The 25,285-nt window shown below is 34.2% G+C and overlaps 1 protein-coding gene across 2 annotated transcripts in view; it reads left to right on the top strand.

Annotated features, from left to right (window-relative positions):
- Positions 1 to 950: 950 nt before the first annotated feature.
- Positions 951 to 25,285, top strand: part of APOB (apolipoprotein B) — a 38,106-nt gene continuing 13,771 nt past the window's right edge. Inside the window, exons 1-25 of one of the 2 annotated variants that reach the window (XM_082758106.1) lie at positions 951 to 1,086; positions 2,701 to 2,739; positions 5,474 to 5,589; positions 6,471 to 6,616; positions 7,734 to 7,887; positions 8,073 to 8,228; positions 9,240 to 9,364; positions 9,548 to 9,633; positions 10,369 to 10,588; positions 11,589 to 11,816; positions 12,030 to 12,147; positions 12,246 to 12,392; positions 13,519 to 13,727; positions 14,089 to 14,326; positions 14,883 to 15,059; positions 15,362 to 15,553; positions 16,221 to 16,388; positions 17,613 to 17,824; positions 18,086 to 18,268; positions 18,488 to 18,609; positions 19,264 to 19,474; positions 20,764 to 20,939; positions 21,073 to 21,260; positions 21,540 to 21,685; positions 24,204 to 24,580. In XM_082758106.1, the coding sequence (XP_082614232.1) occupies positions 1,029 to 1,086; positions 2,701 to 2,739; positions 5,474 to 5,589; positions 6,471 to 6,616; positions 7,734 to 7,887; positions 8,073 to 8,228; positions 9,240 to 9,364; positions 9,548 to 9,633; positions 10,369 to 10,588; positions 11,589 to 11,816; positions 12,030 to 12,147; positions 12,246 to 12,392; positions 13,519 to 13,727; positions 14,089 to 14,326; positions 14,883 to 15,059; positions 15,362 to 15,553; positions 16,221 to 16,388; positions 17,613 to 17,824; positions 18,086 to 18,268; positions 18,488 to 18,609; positions 19,264 to 19,474; positions 20,764 to 20,939; positions 21,073 to 21,260; positions 21,540 to 21,685; positions 24,204 to 24,580 (4,192 nt within the window). In that variant the 5' untranslated portion in view covers positions 951 to 1,028. The remainder of the gene's footprint in view (positions 1,087 to 2,700; positions 2,740 to 5,473; positions 5,590 to 6,470; positions 6,617 to 7,733; positions 7,888 to 8,072; positions 8,229 to 9,239; positions 9,365 to 9,547; positions 9,634 to 10,368; positions 10,589 to 11,588; positions 11,817 to 12,029; positions 12,148 to 12,245; positions 12,393 to 13,518; positions 13,728 to 14,088; positions 14,327 to 14,882; positions 15,060 to 15,361; positions 15,554 to 16,220; positions 16,389 to 17,612; positions 17,825 to 18,085; positions 18,269 to 18,487; positions 18,610 to 19,263; positions 19,475 to 20,763; positions 20,940 to 21,072; positions 21,261 to 21,539; positions 21,686 to 24,203; positions 24,581 to 25,285) is intronic. The other variant, XM_082758107.1, reaches the window with a different exon arrangement.

Below are 25,285 nucleotides of genomic sequence, written 5' to 3'. Positions count from 1 at the left end.
ATAGAATGGTTTGGGTTGGAAGGTACCTTAAAGATCAACTAATTGCAACCCCCTCACCTATATTAGTTTCAATAGATATGAGTAGAGAGAGCATTCAAACTACTGGGATTTCTCATGGCATAAAACCAGTCTTCTTACCAATGTACATATTCATAAACAGCTTTTTATTTGTTTGTATTTTAATTTAGTTTATATTTGTAGGCTTTTCGTCTTCATTCAGATGTATTTGTTGTCTCATTTTCATAGTTCTGCTACAATTAACAAAAGAAATGAAATTTAAATTAAGGAGACAAAGGAATTCTACAGAGCTCACTTTCAACATGAGTATGACCTGATTTGCCAGAACATTACAGGTAAATTATATATATATATATATATTATTTTTTTTAGAAAGGCATATGACAGATTTTAGCAGAACAAAGTAAAAATCCTTAACCTTTCATTCTTCTGCCTGTAAAGGGAAGATGTCTAAGTTGCACAAATTTCTCAAATTTCTTAAGCCTTTCAACATCTGTGGTGAAAGCATGCTGCAGTGATCATTTCTTCTAGCTATAATTTATGCATTGTAAGCCTTCCTATGTAAATGTGGGAAACGTATTTGAACACATTGGGAGATGATGTAGCTGTGGGCTTTTGTTTTCAAAACTCTGTTAAAGAAAAAACAAAACAAAACAAAACAAAACAACAAAAACAAACAAACAAACAAAACAAAAACAAACAAACAAAAAACCTGGAAGGGTAACATATATCTAGTATATGTTCAGTCTTCTGCCTTTGGGGACTCCCAGCAACCAAAGCAGCACAGTGTTTGGAGCGCAGTGAGGATCTAGATCTCTCACCTTTGGACCTTTGGCAATTTGCTCCGAGCTTTCTAAACCGTTTGCCTCAGCTGCTTGCTACAGACTATATAAGTGAAGGTCCAAGTCAGAAGGCTCACTCTCCCTCTGAGGCAGTAGGGAAGAGGTGAAGAGGGGAGCGAAAGAAAAGCAGAGGAAAAGAGAGAGCAGCAAGAGGGTTCGGGGCTCACCATGGGCCCTGTGCAGCTCTTGCTGCTCTTGCTGCTGCTCAGCAGTGGTGTTCTCACACGTAAGTACTGCCTTTTATGGCAGCACTTTTTGCTGCTTTATTTATGAACTCGTTAAAACAACAATAATGCAAAAACCAGCAAGACAGTGGTTTATAGAATTAGGGTAAGTGTGATTAAAGAGGCCATCTCTTCCCTTTGGAGGACTGGGCAACCATAGGAGGGTCCCAACAGGAAAAACCACAAATGTTTTCTGGTACCTTTTGATCAGATTCAATGTATTTTACAACTTACAAGGAATTCACATAGTTTATTTGGGTCTGATTGTTTTACTGTAATGCGGTCCTTGCTCACATCCATGGAAATACTGCAGCTTACAGTACAGGCTTATCCCAGGTTTGCTGAACTATGTTTGGGATATGTGAAAAAAAAAATGGGAGCAATAAAGCAAAATGTATTTGGCAGGTAGCACTTAGGTTTGAAACACAATTTTATGTTAAGGAGACACAGCCATTAGTAGTAGTAATAAAAGCAATAGACCAGAAGAGGTTTCTTTCTAAAATCAGAAAAGATAGTCTGCATCAATATGGTGCAGTGTGTTGTGAGCTATCTCTTTGCTTCCCAAGAAGTGGCTTTTCAAAATATGACCTTGTAGTGTTATGACTGCAGGAACCTCAAGGAGGGAAATGAGTCTGGGGCCACTTATGCAGTTCTGAACCACAGTCAGGGTTTATATGCAGATCCAATTCAGCATCAATACACCTTTGCAGGACTATGATTCTGTTCCTGACTGATGTTACAAAATTTTGAACGATGCACTTGTTTCTAATGCTTAATATTAGTGTTATTACTGATGCTACTATATTGCCATAGAGTGGTCTGCCTTGGAATTCCCATCATGGAAGCCTGGAAAGTCTGCAGGAAATATTCTGAAAAGTGTTGGCATTCATGTGTGATGTCCATGGAATGACATAGCACCACATGAGTGCAGCAAACTTACTAGGATATGTTTTATTATATTTACAATAGTCATATGGGATGTGTCTAAGGCATAATGGAGCAAACAATTCTTAAATTGAATAAGCTTTCAATTCGCATTCTTTTCCTCCAAAGTGTGAACTCTGAATATTCACACCGGTTGCCAGAGAAAGCATATTAATTGTTTAAACAAGTATAATCAACAAGTATATTTGTCTTGATCAATATAATTCAATCTTATTTATTGCCCTACATTGTCTACAAAAAAAAAAAAAAAAAAAAGATAGCAGGGAACTGTAGTATTATTTATCAAAGTTGTAATTTTTCAAATGTACAAAAAGCAAAATACAGCCATTCATTCATTATGCAGTATTTCTGTGTTCCAAATAGACAAAACTTTTAAAGCAAGCAAACTATGTTACATGGTGTATTTCATCTGTCTATCTCTGAATTTTGTGCCTATTGTTTAAAATTTTTCATGTAATATAGAACCATTAAAATACTTGTCAGCCTAGAAGCTGATCCTTCTCAGTGTAAATCAAAGTAATTTAATTCAGTGAAAACTACATCAAAAGTTGGTATTAATTAGACAGCCCTTACAGTGAAAATGTAGTATTTCCTTTTATATGTACATAGTCCTTGCTTTATGACTATAAACGGCCTGTGCTACTTTTAATTCTTGTTTTTATTCTTCACAGAAGAAGAAACACCTGAAAATGGAAACCCTGGATGTTCAAGTAACTGATTTTTTGCATCAACTTTTGTTGTCTCATGTTGTTATATTAACTAAATACAATATTCAAAGCTTTTTCCTATTCCACACATTTCTGCCTCAGAAATAAGTGTAACAAAAGTGATGCCAATATTCTGAAGTCTTAACTGTCATTTATTTTAAGTATTTAATTATCCATAAGGCTTAGCCTTAAGAATATCAAAAGTTTTAGTAAAATCAGAGGAGATGAGATAGTGTTTCTAAACTTTTTAAAAAGCTCCATTTAAGAAGCTTTTCTTTCATTGTTTTGTTGATATCTTAATTCTCAGGTGTAAATTTCTTAATCTGGAAATCCCTGTTTATCAGATGTGAAGCTTTAGTACTGAGGTTATGCACATTACACTTTACCACGAGCTGAATCTCACTTCTGATGTACTCTTCACAGTGGCTGCTAAACCCACAGAATTGCACTTGGATATCTAACTAGATAACTGCAGAATAAATCATCAACTCCGTCAGCAAGGACAGCAATTCCTTAAAACAAGTCAAGACTCAGGAAATGCTGACTTTATGCCCTATCTCCACAATGAACTCTGACTGGCCCTGACTGCTTGGTTAGACACATAATGTTCCACCATAGGGTCAAAGTACCAAATAAGTTTTTTTGGTCGTTGTCCCTTTTGATCTTCAGGATTTTTTTTTCACATGTTGGATACTTTAGCACCACCACCAGACAACTGAGGCTATTTCAGCTGTCTGAAAGAAATTCAAATTTTTTTCTGGGCTTCACTGCCAATTTCTTGTGTACTTTTGATACAATAAATTCATTGGTATTTGCATTTCTAATCTTATCATTTCCATATTCCTTTTCCATCTATTCCTGTGCAAAAGCAGAAAATGAAGCAATAACTAACCTTTTGGCTTTAGCCTAGGAGATATTGGTATTGCAAATATTTCTGAGAATGTACAGTTAAGCAGTGATAAAGTCCAGGATAGTAAAAAGTAACGGGGATAGCTTTTTATTTATTTATTTATTTATTTATTTATTTATTTATTTATTTATTTATTTATTTATTTGTTCTGCAGTTAAATTTAAGGTTAATTAGATGACTTAAATCATTTGTCAAATGTTTATCAGTAACACTCATTACTATATGGTAACAAGTATTAATTATATTAATTCTGTTGGGCAATTTCATGAAATTAATCTCAGTTAAAACACTATTAAAATAGTTGAAGATAATAAAAATTATAATCCAATGAGGAAATACAATATCCGTAGTAATGTTCCATTCTCCTCCCTAAAAATGCAATTTTGTGGTGTATATAACAAGACACCGTTTCATTTGACCTGTGACATGACAAATATTTTATAAAAGAGCAAGAGTACATTGATGGCAGGTGTAGGCAAGCAAAATCATGCAGATTTGATGGTGGGCATTTGGGTTTATAGCAAGATGACTGTACCTTTTTCTTCTGCAAAAGTAGATCAGATATGTTCAGACAGTCACAAATAACCACATAGGAGGTATTTAGGAAATTGAGTTTCACTCAGCATCACTATAATGTCACAGTTGCAGTGAGCTGCTCAGTCTGAACAGAGGGAACAGTTATTTCAGGTTCAGATACAGCTAAACTGCTTTAACACAGTCACTGAAAATATCCAATCACATGTTTAGTTTAAAATGATGTCTGTAAATATAATGGGAGTGAATTGTACCTGAGGATATTATTTGGCCTACATTACACATACCAGACACAAAAATAATATCTTATAGCCCCGTATTTGACGCTGAGCCAAAATATTCTTTCTTTATGTCTCTGTTATGACATTCATTCCTGCTTGTAGGATTTAAAATTACAGACAAATTGCCTCTGAAAACAACAGAAACACATTAAATACTGTTGAAATTCATCCCTTTGAGGAAGCCCATTATGTTTTATGGCTTCCTTTGATATAAAAGAGAAACACCTCCACTAATCCTTCCTCCTGCCTCATCCTCGCTCAAAAACTGAGTGGTTTTGCCTTGCAGTAGATGGTCTTTATATAGCAAATTTTATATAGCAAAAAGTTAACACCATTAAAAAGTCTACTCTACTGAAAATCATTGGTCTATTAATTTAATTCATTACAGTATATCACATTTCAGGAAGGTATTCTGTAGATTCTGATGAAATGGTAAAATGGTAACGGAGAGAGCTAGTTTTGACATTCTATTCCTTTCTGTGTTTATTTGCTTTCAGTCTTTCCAATTTGATTTAGGTAAAGAGTTTCTTGCATCTTCTTTGAATTATAAGGCAAAAGTCTTAGGTGATTTTATTAATTTTATTAAGAATTTAAAAACTGCCATTTGGTTAGTTTATTTTTAAAGTAATGGGGTCATTCTTAAAACAGTTCCACATCTTAACTTTTCTGCTGGTTATGTCATTAACTCAATTAGGTGTGATTTTGAGGCCACATGGGGTAATATTGTCAGTTCTCATTCTATACAGCATTGGACCCAAAAACTTATGCTTCCTCCAAAAAATTTTGTCTGAGCTATAGCTACTTTAGAAAACATCCAGTTGACATGAAGGCATTACTTCTCTGTCTAAAAACTCCCCTATAGCAAGTATAAAAGAGAGTAGTGGGGCACTTCTCATGCTTCCTTTATGAGGGGCATTCATTTTAGTTAAATGACATTAAGTATGTATTGTAAGGATCTCACTATTCATAACCCTACTAAGTGATAAAAGCTCTCTTGTTTTCCTAATTGCAGAAGATGCAACCAGATTTAAACACCTCAGGAAATATGTTTACTTATATGAAGCAGAAACATCAAATGGAATCACAGGAACAGCAGATTCTCGAAGTGGTTCAAAGATCACCTGCAAGGTAAGGAAAAGAGAGTAAACACAACTCATTGGGCCTGTATACTGAGTAAAATCAGAGCTGACATCTGAGAAACATCCTTCAGTGTTTTTCCAAACAGGATTATTCTTTTGAAATTACATGTTGAGAACCCTGAAGACTAACCCTCCCTATCCTAGACAGAAGGCACCTCATACCTTCATACCATTATGCTAGTGTTCTGTCTTGATCTGGCTGTACTTTTAGGTGAGAGAGGAAGAAGACCTGATAGTTGAACTTTGCTTCACTACCAGGCTGAATGTGTATCAAACAATTCTAGAGGTTAAACTAAGACAGCTCACTGATGCCATGAAGTCCACTTGGTCACCTGTTGGTGGTAATTTTCAGGACAGGATCAGTGCAGTAGGGGTAAAAGGCTCCACAGGGCATTAAACTAATGTCCATCCTAATCCTGCACCAGCTTCCCAAAACTATTCCTTTTTAAATGTGTTTATTATTATTATTATTATTATTATTATTATTATTATTATTTATTTTCAGAATTTGAGTAGTTGGGGAAAGTATTCTTTATTTAGCTCACACAATTTGACAGTCTAAACATCAATCATTATAATGACTCAAGTTTTCATACAATTTTTCTAGTACTACACATTTTCAGAACCTAGGTTTCTTGCTTAGTGTGTATACTCCATGGCATTAGCCAAGCCAATACTTGCTTTCAAGTCTTCTACCTGAAGCTACCTTAAGCTGTTTAGAGCAGTTTGGAATCTTTCCCAAGAGCTGCTATCAGCATGATTCTGATGATTTACCAAGCCAAGGAAGACTATGTTCTCAAAACTGGATCTGGATGATCTAGAAACATGGTAATGAAAAAACAGATAAACACATCCTGTTTGTGTTTTCAGGTTGAACTGGAGGTACCACAGCTGTGCCACTTCATCCTGAGGACAATGCATTGCTCCCTAAGGGAGACATTTGGTGTTGATGCTGAGGGAAGATCCATGCTGAAAAAGTCAAAGAACTCTGAAGACTTTGCAAATGCCATGTCCAAGTAAGCAATATCAATTATCAGTACAATCCATTGATATCAATACATCAATACCTGTAGCCTTAACACTGAAGAGCTGGTAATGTTACAGCCCCGACTATGCTTTTCCAGGCTTAGAACATGCTGATGATAAAATGTCAGGTTTATACGCTATTTCCACAGCAATACTCTATTGTATTTAGGGCTAACTTGATACAGTTCTCAGTTGTGACTAGGGAAGTGTTTTTTTTGTTTGTTTGTTTGTTTTTTCTATCCAGAATTTTCACTTAGAATGTCTTTGTGATTTGCGTCATTTACGTCATGAAACTGCTGGTTAGTATCCCAGTAGTTTACTGCAAGTGGAAGGTTCCTTATTATAAGTAAATTCTCAAATGGCTGTCTGCAGCCATTTTGAGATCATTTTCCATGGCTGATATGGTACAAAGACTGTGCAACAGAAAGGCATTTGAGACTGAAGTCCAGTTTTCCTATCATGATCTTTAATGACCCATAGGACTTATCTTTTCCTTACTTATCTGCTTTCGTAGCTTACTGCTATTATTTCCTCCACCCAGCTAGTCCTCAGTGCTGTGTAGTGTGCTGTATTCGTGCCCCTTTATGCGTGTTTCAGTGCCTCACTATCCACTTCCTCTTGTTTCCCAAGCCATAGATTTTAAAACAACTTGAGGAAGTGTTGAAATATGTTTTTCAGAAAATAATCACGGTTTTATTTAAAAACCACAACTAGTAGAGAATCTTCTCCATCCTTTTGTAGCCTATTGCAGTAGTTAATAATTACCTCATTCTAAAAATTTGCTTATCTCCTCTCTGAATTGTGCAATTCCAAATTCCAGCCATTGCTCCTGATATTTACTTGTCCTTAGATGACGTAGTCTGGTGATATCAGAATGTCCTTGGTTAGAATTTTGCTGGGAATTACCTACTTTAATAGTAAGTCTTTGTAATAGACTTTGTGTTTTAAAGTCTATTTTAAAGTAAAATAACAATAAAATAAAGTAACAACGAATAGTAAATAATCATAAACCAAAATAGATGTGATGCCATCATTTTATTGATAGCATGTTCTTCACCATGTGATTTTGACATGTTTTCATACTAATGTTGGGGATTTTTTGGACAGACATGAGCTAAAATTCAGCATTCAGGATGGAACAAAAGTCAAGCTGTATCCAGAGAAGGATGAACCTCTGAATGTCCTGAATCTCAAGAGAGGGATCATCTCAGCTCTCCTTGTGCCAACAGAAACAGTGGAAAATGTAAAAACAATTTCTATGGTAAGTGTTTTGAAAAGCATTCACGTTATTTCCTTAACAAATGGAATAAATCTCACGTAGTAGAATTACTCCTAAATATAATTTTCAGAAGACCTGGAAATTCAGATGAGAGAGGGTGCATTTCTGCTAGATCAGAAAATGTCTGACAACATGAATAAAGGTACCAATTTCTTTCTTCTCTCCAGGATACTGTATATGGAAAGTGTGACACTGAGGTTGAATTCAAATCCAGGAAAGGAAATGTTGCAGAAGATATATCAATTAACAGGAACCTGAAAGCCTGTGACAACTTCAGCCCAATCAGAGATTATGTCAGTCCCATTGCTGTTGTGAAGGGACTAGTAAGTATACCACTATAAAATCTGTAATATAACATTCTTCACTGCATCACTTAAAATGGTAAACACCTACTAACTTTGTATTTATCTTATAAAAGCTTCAATAGGTTTTCTGTACCCTTGCATAAGAACAGACTGTGATTTTGCTGGCAGTCAATAGAGAAGAACAGATGCAGACAAAAATAATATAATTACCGTCTTCCATGTTCCATGAATTTTTAGAGGAGACCATCTCATAGTTTGTCTTCTATAGAGGAGTTGGTACTGTTGTAGTTGGTACTATACAATAACCTATCAGATCATGTACAAATTGTTTGTTTAGCGGGTCAAAATTTTCAACATTTCCATTTCACGTAAAACATACAGTCCACCAACACCCTGATATATTTGTTATATACAGGACAGGGCTCTCTGCCCTAAAGTTAAAGTTTTGACATACTGTTCAGGGTATTAGGAATCCACAGTGATCAAATGCAATTGCTTCCATGAATATTTACAGACTTCTTCCTGATAACATGTCATCTGTGCCTTTGAGTTTTTCCTAAAAAGAAAGGAAAAACACAGAACTTCATATTGTTCTGAAAAATACATTTATTGATTTCTTCCACTTCTACAACTTGTTGTAGAAATCTTTAAAACGCGTATAATACAAGTAAAATTACAAAGGACATCAGCTGTTATGAGGGGCCTGAACTACTTTAAAAATTACAAACTAGTTCATATGAATGAGTCCTTTATCATAAACAACAGGGGATCGATCATGAAGCAACTACTAAGCCAAACACCACAGTGAGGCCAGAGGAAAAAAATCTGTGGGATTTTTGCCTGTGAAGAGACTTAAGAATAAAGATTACTACTAGCACAATTTCCTTTTTCTGTGAGAATGATTACAGTAATGCACCATCATTTTCAATATACTGTAACTGTTAACATTACAGGAGTGTGGCAGCCTGTAAAACTATGTTTGTTCCTATATTATTCAGTAAAATGACTGCCATATTGTTTATTTTACAGAACATCCCATTATCTACCCTTTTGAGTAGTACCCAATTCTGTCATTACAATATTGATGCAAAGAAAAGGCATATAAGAGATGTTGTCTGCAGTGAAAAACACCTGTTTCTGCCTTCCTCATACAAGTAGGTTGCTCACTACTAAATATAACACTTCTAAAATTAATGTTTATTTAGAATTATGATGTATTAAATTCTGCCGTGACTACTTCCCCAAATATGCATTTTGTTCTCATGGAGGCAAAAAGCATAGCAAGATCCCTCAAATTTAGACTCAACTAAAGCTCTGAATATTTATTTTTTTTCTAGAAATCATTATGGCATGATGACAGAGGTCAACCAGACACTGAAGCTTGAAGATACTCCAAAGATCAATAACAGAAATTTTGATGGAGGTACAACTGCGATTCTCAATAAATGTCAAATATGGGAACTTTTTTTTGTAACTGTGAATTCATTAAAAATGTATTTGAGTGCACCAAAAAAAAAAAAATAAAACAAATTTTAATGAATCTTTATTGACTTAGACATAAACAAGATTTGGGGAGAAGTAGGGGAAAATTGAAAAATTAAAAAACATTGAAATTCTAAGTGATCTTTGTCTTTAATTTTGAAATTAATCTTTATAGTTAAAGAGTTATAAATAGTGTGGAAAATAATTTAATCTTTTCAGAAATGAGCTCAATGATACTTTCTTAGTTAACCATAATTCCTTTTGCAACTTTTAACTTCAGCTATCAAATCTAAACAGTTCATTAATTCTCTAATTAGGTTCTGAAAAATCCTTCTTTAAAATGTAATTGTTATTCCTAGTCAGAGCATATTTCTCCTAAGATATGTTCATTAAAAGTTAGAAAAGCAAACTCTGCTAATGCAAAAGGTGTCAAGGAAATGTTTTTGTGAAATTTTAAGAAACTTTATGCAAATAAATATCATGATTCTACTTTGGAGAGAATTGTATTTAAACTCCATTCCATTATTTTTAGAAACTATTCATCTGTTAAATTCCATCAATTGTGGTATAAAACCATCTACAGTGTTGATATTAATTATACTGTGTATAGCAAAACGCAAAAATGAACACAGGTCCTTGATAAAGATATAAAGAATGCCATTTTTTTCATTGATAGATGAACTGGAAGAGAAAGGACTTGCCCTGGAAGTTGCAGATGCCAAATTTTCCCGTCAGGGTGATGCTGTTTTGAAAATTCTTCAGGAACTGCAGAAACTTGCAGCCTCCCAGCAAAACCAGCAGAGAGCAAGACTCTTTTACAAATTTGTTTCTGGACTTAGAAATTTACACAACACCACTATTGGCTCTCTTGTACCAAAGATGATGGAAACTTCAAGGTATGTTCCAACAGTTCATTATATAAATAGAGCAAGTATCAACTACATAGCAAAATAATTCCAAAGTTGATTTGCTTCACACTCCTTCAAATTGTAGTTTAATGGAGGTAAGGATTGTCTTTCATAAAGATAAGTATCATACTAATTATGTAGAGAGAGAAATGAGAGTAAGTAAGAACTTTGAATTTAATATTTTTCCATCAGAAATTCTTGGATGGTAATGACAACTTGAACATTAAATATATGAAAACAATATAAGAATTTAAATAGGTCTGAAAGTTCTAGGTTTCTGTGAAGTACTAATATTGCTTGATCATTTTATGCTCAAATCTTCAAATCTTACTGGAAAAGCTGAACTATAAATTAGAGTTGAAGCACATTACAGAGTTTTTCTCCCAACTGCCATCCCAAGTGTGTACACATGATGCAGTTCAGTGAATATGTTATTACAGCCAAATATGTTTTATCTATTTTTTCTCAAGGACAATGTAATACCAATTTCCAAGAACACAGTTTTGAAAGTGAAATAATTTGAGACATGAGGACACAAATCTTTGGTCTATCCTCCACTCCCCACCCAGACTATTCCTGTCCTGGCTGGACTTACACATACTTCATGTCTTCAGTCTGTAGAGGGACTAAAGCCTCAGCCTAGTTCAACATATTTTAATACGTAAATGTATGGGAAAGTATGAGGTTGTGGTGGGAAAAAAAAAAAAATATATATATATATATATATATATGTCTGTGTAATTATAGTATTGTTAGTACTTTATTCTTGTTCATATCTAGTCATTATATTGTAGTTTGTAAAACTAAGAAACTTGTTTCTGATAAGCAATTGCATGACTTGCTTCCAGTCACACATCACACATTAGCATACATGATTTATATTAACACACCTTAATAACCTTGTCAAATGTTTCTTTCAGACATAAAGCATGCAGGAATAACAGCAAACAAAGAATTAATTAACCAAGGCCATCCCTTTTCTTTTCAGTTCCTTCACAGTTCAGGCCCTGATTCAGTGTGGGACTCCAGAGTGCTATAGCGCCATTCTTCAAATACTGAGAACTGGAAATGTGAATCCACTTGTGGTAGACTTGGTTACATACACACTGGCATTATTGCCTTCTCCAACTCCAGAAAGAATACAGGAAATTCTTAACATGGCCCATTATCAGCCAAGTAGAGCTTCCTTTTATGGCTTGAGTCATTCTGTTACTAAGTAAGTAACGGTAGCATGTGATTTTACAAAATAACCTCAAGAAAACATTACCATGCTTAGAGTAAACCTTAAGAGTAGTCCTCTTTGAGTTTATTTTGTTTTGTTTGTTTTTTTTTTTTTTTTTGTTAGTCTCGGGAATTTGTTCTACTGGAATAAAAATAAATAGGCATTTCCTATTTTCTCCTTTTGTTTATAATATCTTTATTGCTTTAGGTTCTATAATGAGAAGATGATTGTGACAGAGGAAATAATGAATGTTGCAGACTTCATGATGTCACTGCTTGGCACTGATTGTTCTGGGGATGCTGAACTCACATACCTCACACTTCGGGTATTTTTATTTTTTCCTTATTGTAGCATGTATATTATTTTACTTCTGTTGGTGGAGAAAAAAAGTTCATTGTCTTTCTATGTTTTTATCCCTGACAGGCTATTGGAAACATGGGTGCAGTAATGGAGAAAGCTAAACCCAACCTGAAATCTTCTCTTAAGACGTGTATTAGAAATGAAGCTGCATCACTTTCAGTTCAGAAAGCAGCCATCCAGGCATTCAGGAAAATGACTATTACTGAAGAGGTAAACTGGGTCGCAAGAACCAGCATAAACTGCTTTCAGTTCACCCTGACTGTTCACATAAATAATTGAATAAACTAGGACATTCCTATTAATTCATATTTTTGCTATCTCCCTTTTAGCTGTCTGCAGCTTTTTTGGAACTCCTTTAGTTAGTTTAGTTTTTGTTCATGTATCTGAGAAGTTCTGCAGACTTCAGAGTTAGTGGGTGTTGTTCCTTTGAGATGAAGCTGCTTTATATAGACAGTTTCAATTCAAATGGCAAGTTTGGATCTGTTCCTGTCGGAGTGGTTTAAATGGAGTTCTTATTTGAAGCTAGGTTTAACTAAGGAATTAATACAGATTTAAATAGATTTAACTAAGAAAAATCATGTTTCTATTCTATACTGTCACTTTGTTGTCATTGTTATTTGCAGTACTAGTGAGATTTATGTTTATATCACAGTGATATGAAAACACCTCCCACAGAACGGGTGACATTATACAGTGCACTTCAGCTTAGTATAGTGAAAAGCGGTTTTAACATCAACAAGTTCCTGCTCTAAAAGATGAGATCTTGTTTCCAGACAAGATTTAAGGAGTCTGGGACCTGGAGGCACCTGGAGCTTACATCCTCAGATTTAGTATCATTTAAAACATTTGTCTTTTATTATTCTTATTCATTATTTTCAAATTACATTTTTATTTTTCCTGCAGCAGAGTATCTTGATGACCTTATTTTCTAAACTGAATGATTTCCCAAATTTTTTCCCAAATTTGAAGTTTTTTTTTTTTTCCACAGACCAGAACATTTCAGATTCCCAACAACAAAAAATCATTACTCTAAATCAAAAAAATAATAATAATAAAAAAAAAAAATTAACCTGCCAGATACAGGATAAGAAAATCTGTTTGAATCAAAACAGTAATTTCTATTTAAAAAATCCACAAAAAGAAGCTTTATCAGACTAATAACAATGAAATCACTTTTAGAAACAAGGTATTCTGTATTTACACAGTCCTGAAAAAAATGTATTCTAGAAATTCTATCAGCCTATATATTCCCAAAGGAGTTTGACGCTATTGTATACTAGCCAGACACTGATGTCTACTACATCAGTGCAAAATATATCCTTCTCTGTTTACATAGGACCGGTCAGCACTTTTGAAAGTGTTCCAAGGGGATGCACTTGCAGACAAACGTCTAGCAGCCTATCTCATACTGATGAAAAATCCTTCCCCAAGTGATCTTACAAAGATTTTGAGAGTCCTCACAAAGGAGAAGAATGAGCAAGTGAAAAGCTTTATAGCCTCACACATTGCCAACATCCTTGACTCTGAAGAAGTAGGCATTGAAGAGTAAGTAAAATTTTGTTATATACTGCTCTTCTAAGAAGAACAAAGTTTTTCCATAATTGCAGTGGTTGCATCCTGGCCACCAGGATGATATTAGAAATGCAGTTTTTTCATTTTTGTTTGTTTGTTTGGTTTGGTTTGGTTTGTTTGAAGAAGAACATCAGCTGGGTAAATCTATGGTTTTGTTAGAGCATTGCCAACTTGTACTCTTGCCCTTAGTCTTATTTTTATTAGTAGTATGTGCAGAGAGCTAGCCATTTACCTTAGTTGTATGAATGTCTACAAGGGACACAAGAAATCTCATACCTAAATGCATTTCTGGAATTCATACTAATCATATTTGCATTGCTATCCTCTTTCCTAGTCTTAAAAGCCGGCTTGAAGAAGCTCTGAAAGGAAACGAGGTTCCAACAGCCAAAGATTTCAGAAAATTCTCACAAAATTATCAGGTTTCCAAAAAAGTTTCAGTACCTGGAGTTGATCCCATCTCTGCCAAAGTAGAAGGAAATGTGATATTTGATCCAAACAGCTATGTTCCTAAAGAGACTATGCTAAAAACCACCCTGGATATATATGGATTTGGCCCAAGCGATATCTTTGAGGTACAACAATTATCAAAAGCTTTTGCTAGTATTCAGCTGTTTTCTTTCTCACTTCTGTTTGCTTATAACAACTTTCAGTAAATAATGTATTGTTTTTACAAGCTTTGGGAGAAATCTAAAGATCACTATACTTACAAGGAGACTTTCATTTGATCTCAATGGGCTTTAGAGCAAGCCATCCATTATGTGATGTCACTTGCCACTGACTGGATGGACGACCCTGTTGGAGTTATTGAAGGCCTCAGCTAGGGTAAAATGAACCCATCTGTAACAAATTGACTTCATGCTAATGAGTCATTACTGGCACACTGAAGTACTCATAGTAGATTCTAAGTGAGGTACAGCCCGTGTGTAGGTTTTATGTTGGACCTCAACAAAGAAAGAAAATGAATCATAAGACCTAGTATTCTCTTCTGTGACATATCTTCCCTTAAGCATCAGACTTGTAGGACACACTTTAAATGCATTTTTTTGTTCCCTAGAAAGTCTGTTTGTTGTAAAGCTCCAAAGAAGTGGGGAAGCTCTCTCAGTTATGGCATTGTTCTGTTCATTTCAGCTTGGCTTGGATGGAAAAGGTTTTGAACCAACACTGGAAGCTTTATTTGGAGAGAAAGGATTTTTCCCAGACACTGCAAGCAAGGCCCTGTACTGGGTTGACGGCAGAGTGCCAGAGCAGGTTTCCAGAGCTCTCTTTAACTACTTTGGTTACTCCCAGGATGACAAGCAGGATCAGGTACAGCTTGAAAACATTATCTGTGCAGTACAGCATTCCTATATTTACTTAGTAATTACAGCATTTACATGCTTATTGTATATGAACTTTCTCCTTTTCTGGTATGCTAGAATGGAAATCTTTAATGCTATTTAGCAATGCTCTTTCTTAATTGCATGTGGGAGGGCGTTTGTCTGGAAGCAGACCAAATGGCAAGATCTGCATGTGCATATTACCTGACATTAACTGAGTAATTGTTCTAAATGCGTGATCTTACAGATTTCTCACAAATCTATTTTACTACTTTCTGACTGAATTTTCAGGAGGTCATGAAAGGAATAATGCTTAACCTTGAAAAACTGTTAAAAGAATTAAGCAACAAGGAAGCTCCTGAAGGAAGAGCATATCTGAGAATCCTGGGAGAAGAACTTGGGTACTTGAAACTCAATGATTTCAAATTGCTGGGAAGCATGCTTTTAAAGAGCATTAAAACTCTCCAGAGTATTCCCGAAATGGTATGTTTCTGGTGTACTAATATGTGTTATTCATGGTGGTTGTTTTTTTTGTTTGTTTGTTTGTTTGTTTGTTTGTTTTTGGTTTGGTTTGGTTTGTTTGTTTTTTTGTTTTTGTTTTTACCATTTTTTAAAGCTTAGATTGTGTTGATATATATCCATTCTATATAAAGAATGGACGTTTGATGCCAGTGCTGGTCACATAAAAATAAAATTATTTAAAATGAAATACCAAAATGTAGTCTGAAGGACTCTGAGGAACCTATAAAGACCCCTTAATAACCAAGTGGAGTCCTGGAAGATGGGTGAATGGAAAGGCAGAAAAAAAGGAGGGTTCAGATCTTATTGTATGATTGAGATATCTACCGGAACAATGCCCAAAATCTCAGTGTTTGCCAGTATGTTATATTACTTTTTTATTATGAAAAATGTACATTAATTTTAAGCAATAGTCTATCATCTTAAAAAGAAAAGGGGAAGTAGTACAGTTTAGGAATATTTAGTAAAATGTTACTTTCAATTAATCCAAAAAATGTTTTGCCATTGATTTTGGAGAAGCCAGAATGTTACATGTCATCTAAAACAACTCACTTTCATATGTGTATGTCAAGAGAGGAGATAAAATCTAGAATCCAGCATAGGTCTGTTAATTTCCTTGTTTGATTCACAGATTGCACAGGCCATCTCAAAAGGTGTTGACAGAGACTTATTTGTCCACTACATGTTCATGGACAACGAGTTTGAGCTCCCAACTGGTGCAGGCTTGCAACTGAAGTTTGCCTTGTCCGGAATAGCGACACCTGGTGCCAAAGTAGCTGTGAAGCTTCATCAAAAAAGTGTAAATCTCAACAGCTCTCTTTGTTCTGTCTTCTCCTACTAATCTGCAATCTATTTAGGGATTAGATTGTAACACCAAAAGAATGTTAAAGACTACAAAATATTCTTAAAGTAAAAAACAAAAACTAAAACAAAACTAACTTATTAGAAGTCACCAGTTAATATGTGGATATTTACATTGAAGTGAGAACACATATGATAAATTAAATATGAGATATAACGAAATGTATGAATTAAAAGTATTTTAATCACCCTTTTACAGTAATCCTTTTAATCTCTGTGTAGTTCTCTTTGTATGCTTTCAAAATGAGACTAGAGCAAAAGCTACAGCATGTGAATTAGTTGTTCAGACCAGTTAATAAGAATTTTTGATGTAACCAAATCAAAGTGAAAAATTTGCTTTCCAATTAAATATTGAAAAAATGAGCTAAAGGAAACATTTTTTATACAAAATTAAACATATTTTAATATGTTAATATGTTAAAAGTTAAAGAGGATGCAACAAAATTAATTCTCCAGTTAAAGTGAAAAAAAAAAAATGAAATATTTATATTCTTTTTCCAGAACTCAAACTATTTTACTCTGGTTTAGTCAGTATTTTATATAAAGTCCTGAATATTTGCAGTTCACATAAACTTTTATTTTTTAACATATTTAAGTAACACATTTTAAAAAATGCCATCAAAGTTATTATTGGCTGCTTTTTAGTATCTTGTGGAGCATTTTTAAAGAATTTTGCATTCTGTCCCTTCTTTCTGTAATAGCTAAACAAAAGCTTGAAAATTAGCTATCTTCTGTTTAGAGAATTTCTAATCTTGGATCCTCTTTTTTTTTTTTTTTTTTTTTTTTTTCTTTTCCAAATACCTTATTCATTGCATTTGAAAATTGCTATATTTTTTTCTACAATGGTAAACAGGCTCTTGTTTTCAGAGCCATTATTTAAAAATACATGCAAGTAGCTTAACATACTTTCCTTCTGTAGCATGAGTACTTATACAGTAAAGTAGATAAGGTTTCTTGGTGATATCTTGCTGTATTTGCTACACGACTGTTACCACTTCTGTGCTCCCTCAGCTGATGTGACTTGGGAATCAATTATTTTGAATAGCAAAATCAATTATACAAAACCTACCTCTAGTTTATCAGTAATGAGGATATTATGTTTGTAAAAGGCATAGGATATGTATTGTAAAAATAAATACATCTTTTTGGTTTTATTAAATAGATGCAAGCAGAACTCATTGCTAAACCTTCGGTAGCAGTTGAGTTTGTAACACACCTGGGAATAAACATGCCTGAATTTGCTAGAAGTGGTGTGGAGATGAATTCCAATATATTCCATGAGTCTGGAATTGAAGCACATGTTAGTGTGAAAGCTGGACAGCTGAAATTCAGCATTCCTGCTCCAAAGACCCCAACAAAACTCCTCAGTATCAGGTAATGGGAACTCAATGAGAACTTTCAAAGCTGTGTTTTTGCCTTCCCTTTTGTTTTTTTTTTATTTTTTTCTTCTCTCACATTAAATTATTGCAATAGAATGCCTGTTAACTACCAAATGTTATTTCACTAAGCCCCTTTCTCAGTAAGTTATTTTTATTCAGAAAGTAACTTTGTAACCTTACCAATCAGATATAATATGTATAATTTCTGAACACCTGTCCTGGGAATAAATGGCACACTTTCCTTTTCCTGTTCTAGCAACACATTACATTTGGTGTCTCCAACCAAAACTGAAGAGATTCCACCTCTGATTGAGAACAGAGAGTTCTGGACTTCATGCAAGCCTCTCATTGCTGGTCTAAATTTCTGCACCAAATTATTGTACTCCAATGCCAGTGCCACAGATGCAGCTCCATATTATCCCTTGACTGGAGAAACCAGGTAAAAAAAAATCGACTATGTCTATTTTGTGTTAAATAATCTCCCTTCTCAGGGCTTAGTATCTACAGTACACTCTCATATAAATCTTAGCTTTAAAAATAATCAAATCACAGACATGAGCTGCTCAGAAAGAGAACTATTGAGAATTGTATGTTTTCTCCTGTTTGTGGTCATGGCAAAATTAGTTATATACAAGACATCTGTTTACTCCTTCTTTAGATATGAAGTTGAAATAGTGTCCACGGGAGAAGTGAACGAATACTCTGCAAGTGCAAACTATGACCTACAGAGAGAGGGAAATGGACTGATAGACACTTTGAAATTTGCTCTCCAAGCAGAAGGTAAGAGTCTGAAAAATCAGTATGGTTTAGCTCAGTTTTGAGCTATATGTCATTGAACTGGAAAAAGACTTTCATGAATAAATTGCAATAGAGGTATTTACAGTATAAAATATAACACTGTTTTCACTCCCAAATAGGCCAACACTTTCACTTTCATTTCATTTCATTTCATTTCATTTCATTTCATTTCATTTCATTTCATTTCATGTTTTCAATCCCAATGAAAGATCTTCATGATGAGAGGCAGATTTTACATGCCAAAAAGTGCTTTCATGTATTTTAAATGAAAATGTGATGTTGGTGAATGAAAGAAAGGAAAAGGAGAAATTAATGGGTTCTATATAAGTAAGAAAAAAATACCTGAAAATTTCTGATGAAATGTGAAAGTAATGCTTTCAAATTAAGAAAAACTGCATAAAAATCAAGTTTTTAAAGGAAGACAGCAACCTTAAGTAACAAAGTTGTGACAGGATTAGTCCACGATGGATTTAGAAAATGAGGAGAAAAAGATGACCCAGTTTCTAACTGAGATTCATCAAAGGTTGCCTTACATCCTCAGGATGATATAATTTCCAGTTGATTGGTTTTTGATTCCTTTTTAGAAAAATCCACAAGACTCCATAGTTGTGAATAACCAGAGTACATATTTTCCAGGTGTAAAACAGCATGAAGCCACACTGACCTTCAAGTACAATAGAGACAGGAAGATTTTGACCAGTGATGTCCACATTCCAGAGGTTGATATTGACTTTGGTACAAACTTCAGAATTAGTGATGAATCCACTTCGGGGAAGAAAGCATATACCTTTGTCTTGGACTTTAATAACAAGAAGATTTCTGAAGTTACTCTTACTGGCCAAATAAGGTAACTCAGAAAACCACTTAGAGTTTTTCAGATACCTTTGGATAAGATAGCTGAAGTTTATATTGAAGGTTGAAAATTCTGGAAAACAATCTCTCATTTTTGGAGAAATTGCACATTCATGTATAGAGACATATAAACTCATTCTTCAAACCCGCTTGAAAAACCCTTGAAATGTTATTTTATTTGTTACGCATCACATATACATAAAATAACTATACCTAATACACCAACTGATCCTTCTTGCCACATGTATAATTTCTGTTGGAAGATTCTTGAGGTAGTTCTGCCATGTTTGCAAACATGATTACAAGAATGACATTGTACTAGTGTTATTGCAGGTGTGATAGTCGAAGGATATAAACAAGGCAAGGTTTGTTCAGAGAGGTATTATCGTTTACTAGATATATTCAGCCATTAAAAAAAAAAAAAAAAAAAAAAGTTATTACATCTCCCCATGAAGGAATCTAACAGCACTCAATAAGCAACAAAACCAAAAATAACTGAGAGCTTCCTGTAAAAATTCCCACGCTTCATGATGAGAATATTTCCGGGAACATCTACAGGGGACCTAACAAAAATGTTCAGCCTGCCAGGGTTTCTAAAATTGTCTGCCTCACAAGCCCATGGTGAAATGAGCTGATCACATTCTTTAATAAACCTCAATCTTCCATGGAATTCTGTGATCCTGATGGTGCCCCAGGGAGTCTTTGTCTTTGCTGTTCATGCAGAATTGCCTCTGATATCAGTAGGAGCTTTGGACAGATGTCAGGGACCTCAATTCCCTTTCATTTGCACTAACATAATATTAGAAGTTTGCTCAAGTCAACAAAGTTACAGAGATAAAATAAATGTGAGTAAAGGAAAATGAAGCCCAGTGGCATAATATATTTTGTCAAGTGTTTTACTTCTACTTGATTCATGGTCATACTCAGTATCCTTAATAGAGAACTCAGCTTGAGTTCAGAATTTGGTTCAGGTAGAGCATTAACAGACAGGTAGATATTTTCATCCATTTCAGTATTACGGATTTATATGAAATATAATACGGAATTATTCTTGTGTACATCCAAACAGCTGCATTATAACAATTGAATTTAAATTTCACAAAGTAACTGACAGGAGCTGAAAACATTAATCGACTCATAAATAAGTTTACAAGTCTTATTCATTCTATTTTTTGTAACATCTATTATGCTTTTACTTTAGATTTAAATATTGAAATTTCTCCTGAAACAGTAAAAACGTAGAATGAAATGTTTTATATTTGTATTTACATTTTGCTTTCACAGATATGCTGGAATGGAAGAAGCGATGTTAGGAGGCACCATTTCTATTCCTCGCCTGCAAACTGAACTTAGATCTGAAGCATTGGTTAATTATTCACCCAGCAAAGGATATCTTCAGATGAGCTCATCTGCAACAACTCATGGAAACACAATTTCAGAAAGAGTTCTTTTCAGTTATGGTAGGAGCAAAAACATAAGCCATGTGTACAACCTAGACTTTTAAACAACTTTTTACCTTAGTTTACACTATACCCCTAAATAGAACAAAAATATACTAATTTTACGCTTTTGTTTTAAAATCATCATTTTCAGATTCTGAAAAAGTTGAGCTAGAGTGGAATTCAGGTGCCAGTGCTGCTGTGAAAAGAATGTCTTCTGTCTTCCCAGTGGACTTTTCAGACTACCCAAAGACTTTAGAGAAGTATGCCAATGAACTGCTGGATCAGAAGGTTGCCCATACGGATATGACAATGCGACATATCGTATCACAATTTATTGTGGTATGTTTCAACCTACAGTAGATATTAATTACAACATGACCGCATAGTCCTAATTAATTTTTGCCTCCCCCAAGGAAGACAAAATGGGTACTACTTGTAAAAGCACTCATCAGATTGAGTAAGATTTATATTTTCAACTTTGATCAAGCCAACCATTTTATCAGATGCCTAGTGCTATACTAATAGTTATGCTGGCTTTCAGATAACTTACATAACTTCAAAGGGTTTGAAAGTCCTAAAACTTTGTTTTACTTTGGAAAACTTTTCTCCTCATTGCAGGCAACAAACACCTGGCTGCAAAAGGCTTCAAAAGATGTCCCCTATGCCCAGACTCTACACGCCAAACTAAGTGGACTGCAGGAACTGAGCATTCAGAAAATTAACCTGCCTGTTATCACCATTCCTGAAGAACTTTTCCTGAAAAGGTAGGTAGAGAAATAAGGATAATCACACAGGAAACTGAAAACAGATATTTATTCCTATGTTTGTGTATTTTATTTTGTTTTGTTTTGTTTTGTTTTATTTTATTTTATTTTATTTTATTTTATTTTATTTTATTTTATTTTATTTTATTTTATTTTATAAAGCATTGTGGAATTGTTGTAAACATCATAACATTAGAATAATAACAAAGAATTTTAGGAGAAGAGAGACTAAATTATACAGATTTGAATCTACACTAATCACTCCTACAGCATACGAATGAATACATCCTGAAGTCCTGTGTTGCATAATAATGAGAACTGAGCAAAAATACACTGTTCAACAACCTTTACTCTGGAGTCACAGAACCAGTGCAGACAGATTTCACATAGATTTGTGTTCTGCATCCCTACAGACACCTTGTCTTTGGCCATAACCCTAACATCTATACTTTTGCCTGTGCAGTCCTACTGGACAGTTCTCCCTATTCCCCTAAACACTCTGGTTGACCTTCACTGGTATAGTATAAGTACCATGACTCCATCCATCACTTGCTCAGAGGCAGCACGTGCCATGGTTGTACACATATGGGCTGGATACTTGCACTAGTTTTAGACCATTTCCTCCACCTAATCTGGATTTCTCAGAGTTTGTATGAATGTAATTACTCTTGAGACTTTTACCCTACTGTCAAATTTGATAGAAATCATCCAATATATTAAAAAAATTCTGAAAGGTAAGGCCTGACCAACAAAAAGAGAGACCAGCAGCAAATAAATAGTATATTCCTTCTGTCTCTAGGAAATTAAACAATAAATCATCCAAAGTGGATCCAGTCATTAAAATGTTCATGTGCCTGCCAGAATTTGATCTCATTGCAGTTTCTAGCATATATTGGTCTTGCCAAATAGTGTTCATACTATATTGCTTCTCATGCATAAGGATTCAAGGAGCAGTTGTGCTTGGTAATATCTTCAGTGGTACACCCACAGCGGTACACTACTCTGATAAATCATGTTTGTATAGTTTGCTCATGAGTCAAGGAAATATTGATTGATAAAATTAATAACATTAATGCAAAGAACTAAAATTAGTAAAATTAATGCAAAGAACTAAAGAAGCTAGTGTAAGATTGGGTTATATAAACAGATGGGGAGATGCGTTGCATTTTATCTTTTAGTGTTGTTTTTCCATATATCGTCTTTCACAGCAGTAATATAAAATGTTACATGTCTATTTCTTTCATTGCATTCCTAAGCTAAGTATAAGCAAGGAAAATGTTTTTTTTTTTTCTTCTACATTCTTACCAATAGTGTACATTAGAATACCAGGAATTTCTACTTCTCTGTGATGTTGCTTTTTTAACCATTTCATGTAAGGAACAAATTTTTAAAATGTTTGCTTAATTTTCATCTTAGGAAATAGCTCTAAGTGTAAAAAAGAACATTTGGTATTATAAAAGACCAGTTAGACAAACAAGAAAAGCATCTTTGCCAGCTTATTGTTCATGAACAAATTAAGGCAAAGTTTCCTCCTGTTTTGCCTTTTCATAACTACACATTTTCCCCACAAACTTTTCAGCTAACAATCCATTTTTCCAGTCCTAAATCCTGGTGGAATTATTACATTTTTATATATTTTTGTTCAGAATAAAATAAATAAATAAAAATCCTGAATATTTGGATTAAACTTTTGAAATGCTTGTGATCAGAGAGAAAAATTCTTGCTAATTTAGGTTCTTACAACATCTAATGCTAGTGAGACTTTTTATACATATCTTTAAGAATATATCACCAAAAAAAAAAAAAAAAAAAGAATATAATCACATTTTTTTCTGGTACTCAGCATGACACCTTGCTGAAGTGCAGCACAACTTATGGAGGAATTATCTTTTCCTGTATACCAGCAATTTTCTTTCAAATTCCTTCATTTTCATGCCAATACATCTTTTCAAGAATGTGCATAAGGCAGATTTAGATTTGGATTCTTAGATTGTAAAATCAAATGCAAGATTCATAACAATTGCATGTTTGGCCCCTTGAAAGACACTCTCTACCTGTGAGCTAAGGTTAGTTGAGCTCTGAACAAAGACTCAGGAATGTTTGAATTCTAATCCAAGGCCTTATGGAAATATTGTGTTTCTGGACTACAGGTTTCACAGCCTGGTCTAGTGGAAGCTGTCTCTGCCTATGGCAGGGGGGTTGGAATTAGATGAACTTTAAAGGCCCTTCCAACTCAAACCATTCTATAATTCTATGCCTATTTGATCTCTCAGTCTTCATGATTATAAAATAAGGGGAAAAAACATTGACCAAAATCAGATATCAAAAATGGTTTCAGGAGATTCTGATATATGAGTGCTTCTAAAATGTTGAGATGATCATTACATTTCTCTCTAAAACTCAAGTTGGGACATTGATATAACCATGTAAGCCCAGTATCCTGGGAATAGTAGGAATCATTTCTGTGTATATGTCATGGACTTGCACAGCTTTTAACAGAATCACTTTTATTTTCTAGTGAAGGCCGGATCAAATACATCTTCAATAAGAACAGTTTTCTAATTAATATTCCGTTACCATTTGGTGGAAGATCATCCTATGACATAAGGGTGCCACAAACTGTTAAAACACCTCCTCTGGTAATGGAGTCGATAGGAATAAATGTACCATCTCAGGAATACAGAATCCCAGCATTTACTGTTCCAGAATCCTATCCTCTTCTTGTGCCTCTCCTGGGTACTTTAGAGGTCTCTACTAATGTGTACAGCAACTATTACAACTGGACAGGAGCATACACTTTGGCTAATAGCAGCACAGAGAAAGCATCCAGCATAAGAACTACTTACACCACAAATGCTGATTCAGTTTTTGAGCTACTTTCCTACAATGTGAAAGGTAAGAATGTATGCTAATACCATAAGGCTGACAAAACTATTTTAATGACTTTCTTTTATATGTATCAGGTACAGCCCATTTATTTTTACATTGCTTATTTAAAGAAAGAGGTTGTGTAATCTCAAATCACTTTGTTTTTAAAGATACTATTTGTTAATAGTGCCGTTAATTTAGGCACTAAAGGTAAATTCAGATAATTTACTAAAGACTTAAGGTATATATTTTAGAATATATTCCATATCAAAGGCACAGTTCTTTAGAACTGAAGGCATGATCATATAAACAGTTGTGTATTTCACAAGTCAAGTGTTTTCAAAATCAGACGTGTGTAGGTATGCCTCCAGTTTGTTTTTCTCTGTCTCTCTCTATATATATGTACACAAACATGTATGTTTTATTACTTATATGTGTCCATATACTGCCATAACTATATAGCAGTTAGCCCAGATTCAGACGAGGCAGATGTTAAAATTAGTTTTCTTTTAAGATAGTTCTTAAATTGGAAAAGGTCAGGCTAACTTTAGTCTCTTATCAATTTCCCACCTCATATAAAATATGATAAAAATGACATTTTTAGAAAAGGGAATGTTAACTATGTTTTAGTTTCAGCTATTCTTGGGATTCCATCTTGTTAAATAAATTTTAAATCATGACATAACTTTTCATCATCTCGTAATTATATTTCATACAGCAACATAGAGATTT

This window comes from Aythya marila, assembly GCF_965140915.1.
Source record: "Aythya marila genome assembly, chromosome: 3".
Taxonomy (NCBI): Eukaryota; Metazoa; Chordata; class Aves; order Anseriformes; family Anatidae; genus Aythya; species Aythya marila.
This window is presented reverse-complemented; position numbering and strand designations above follow the sequence as displayed.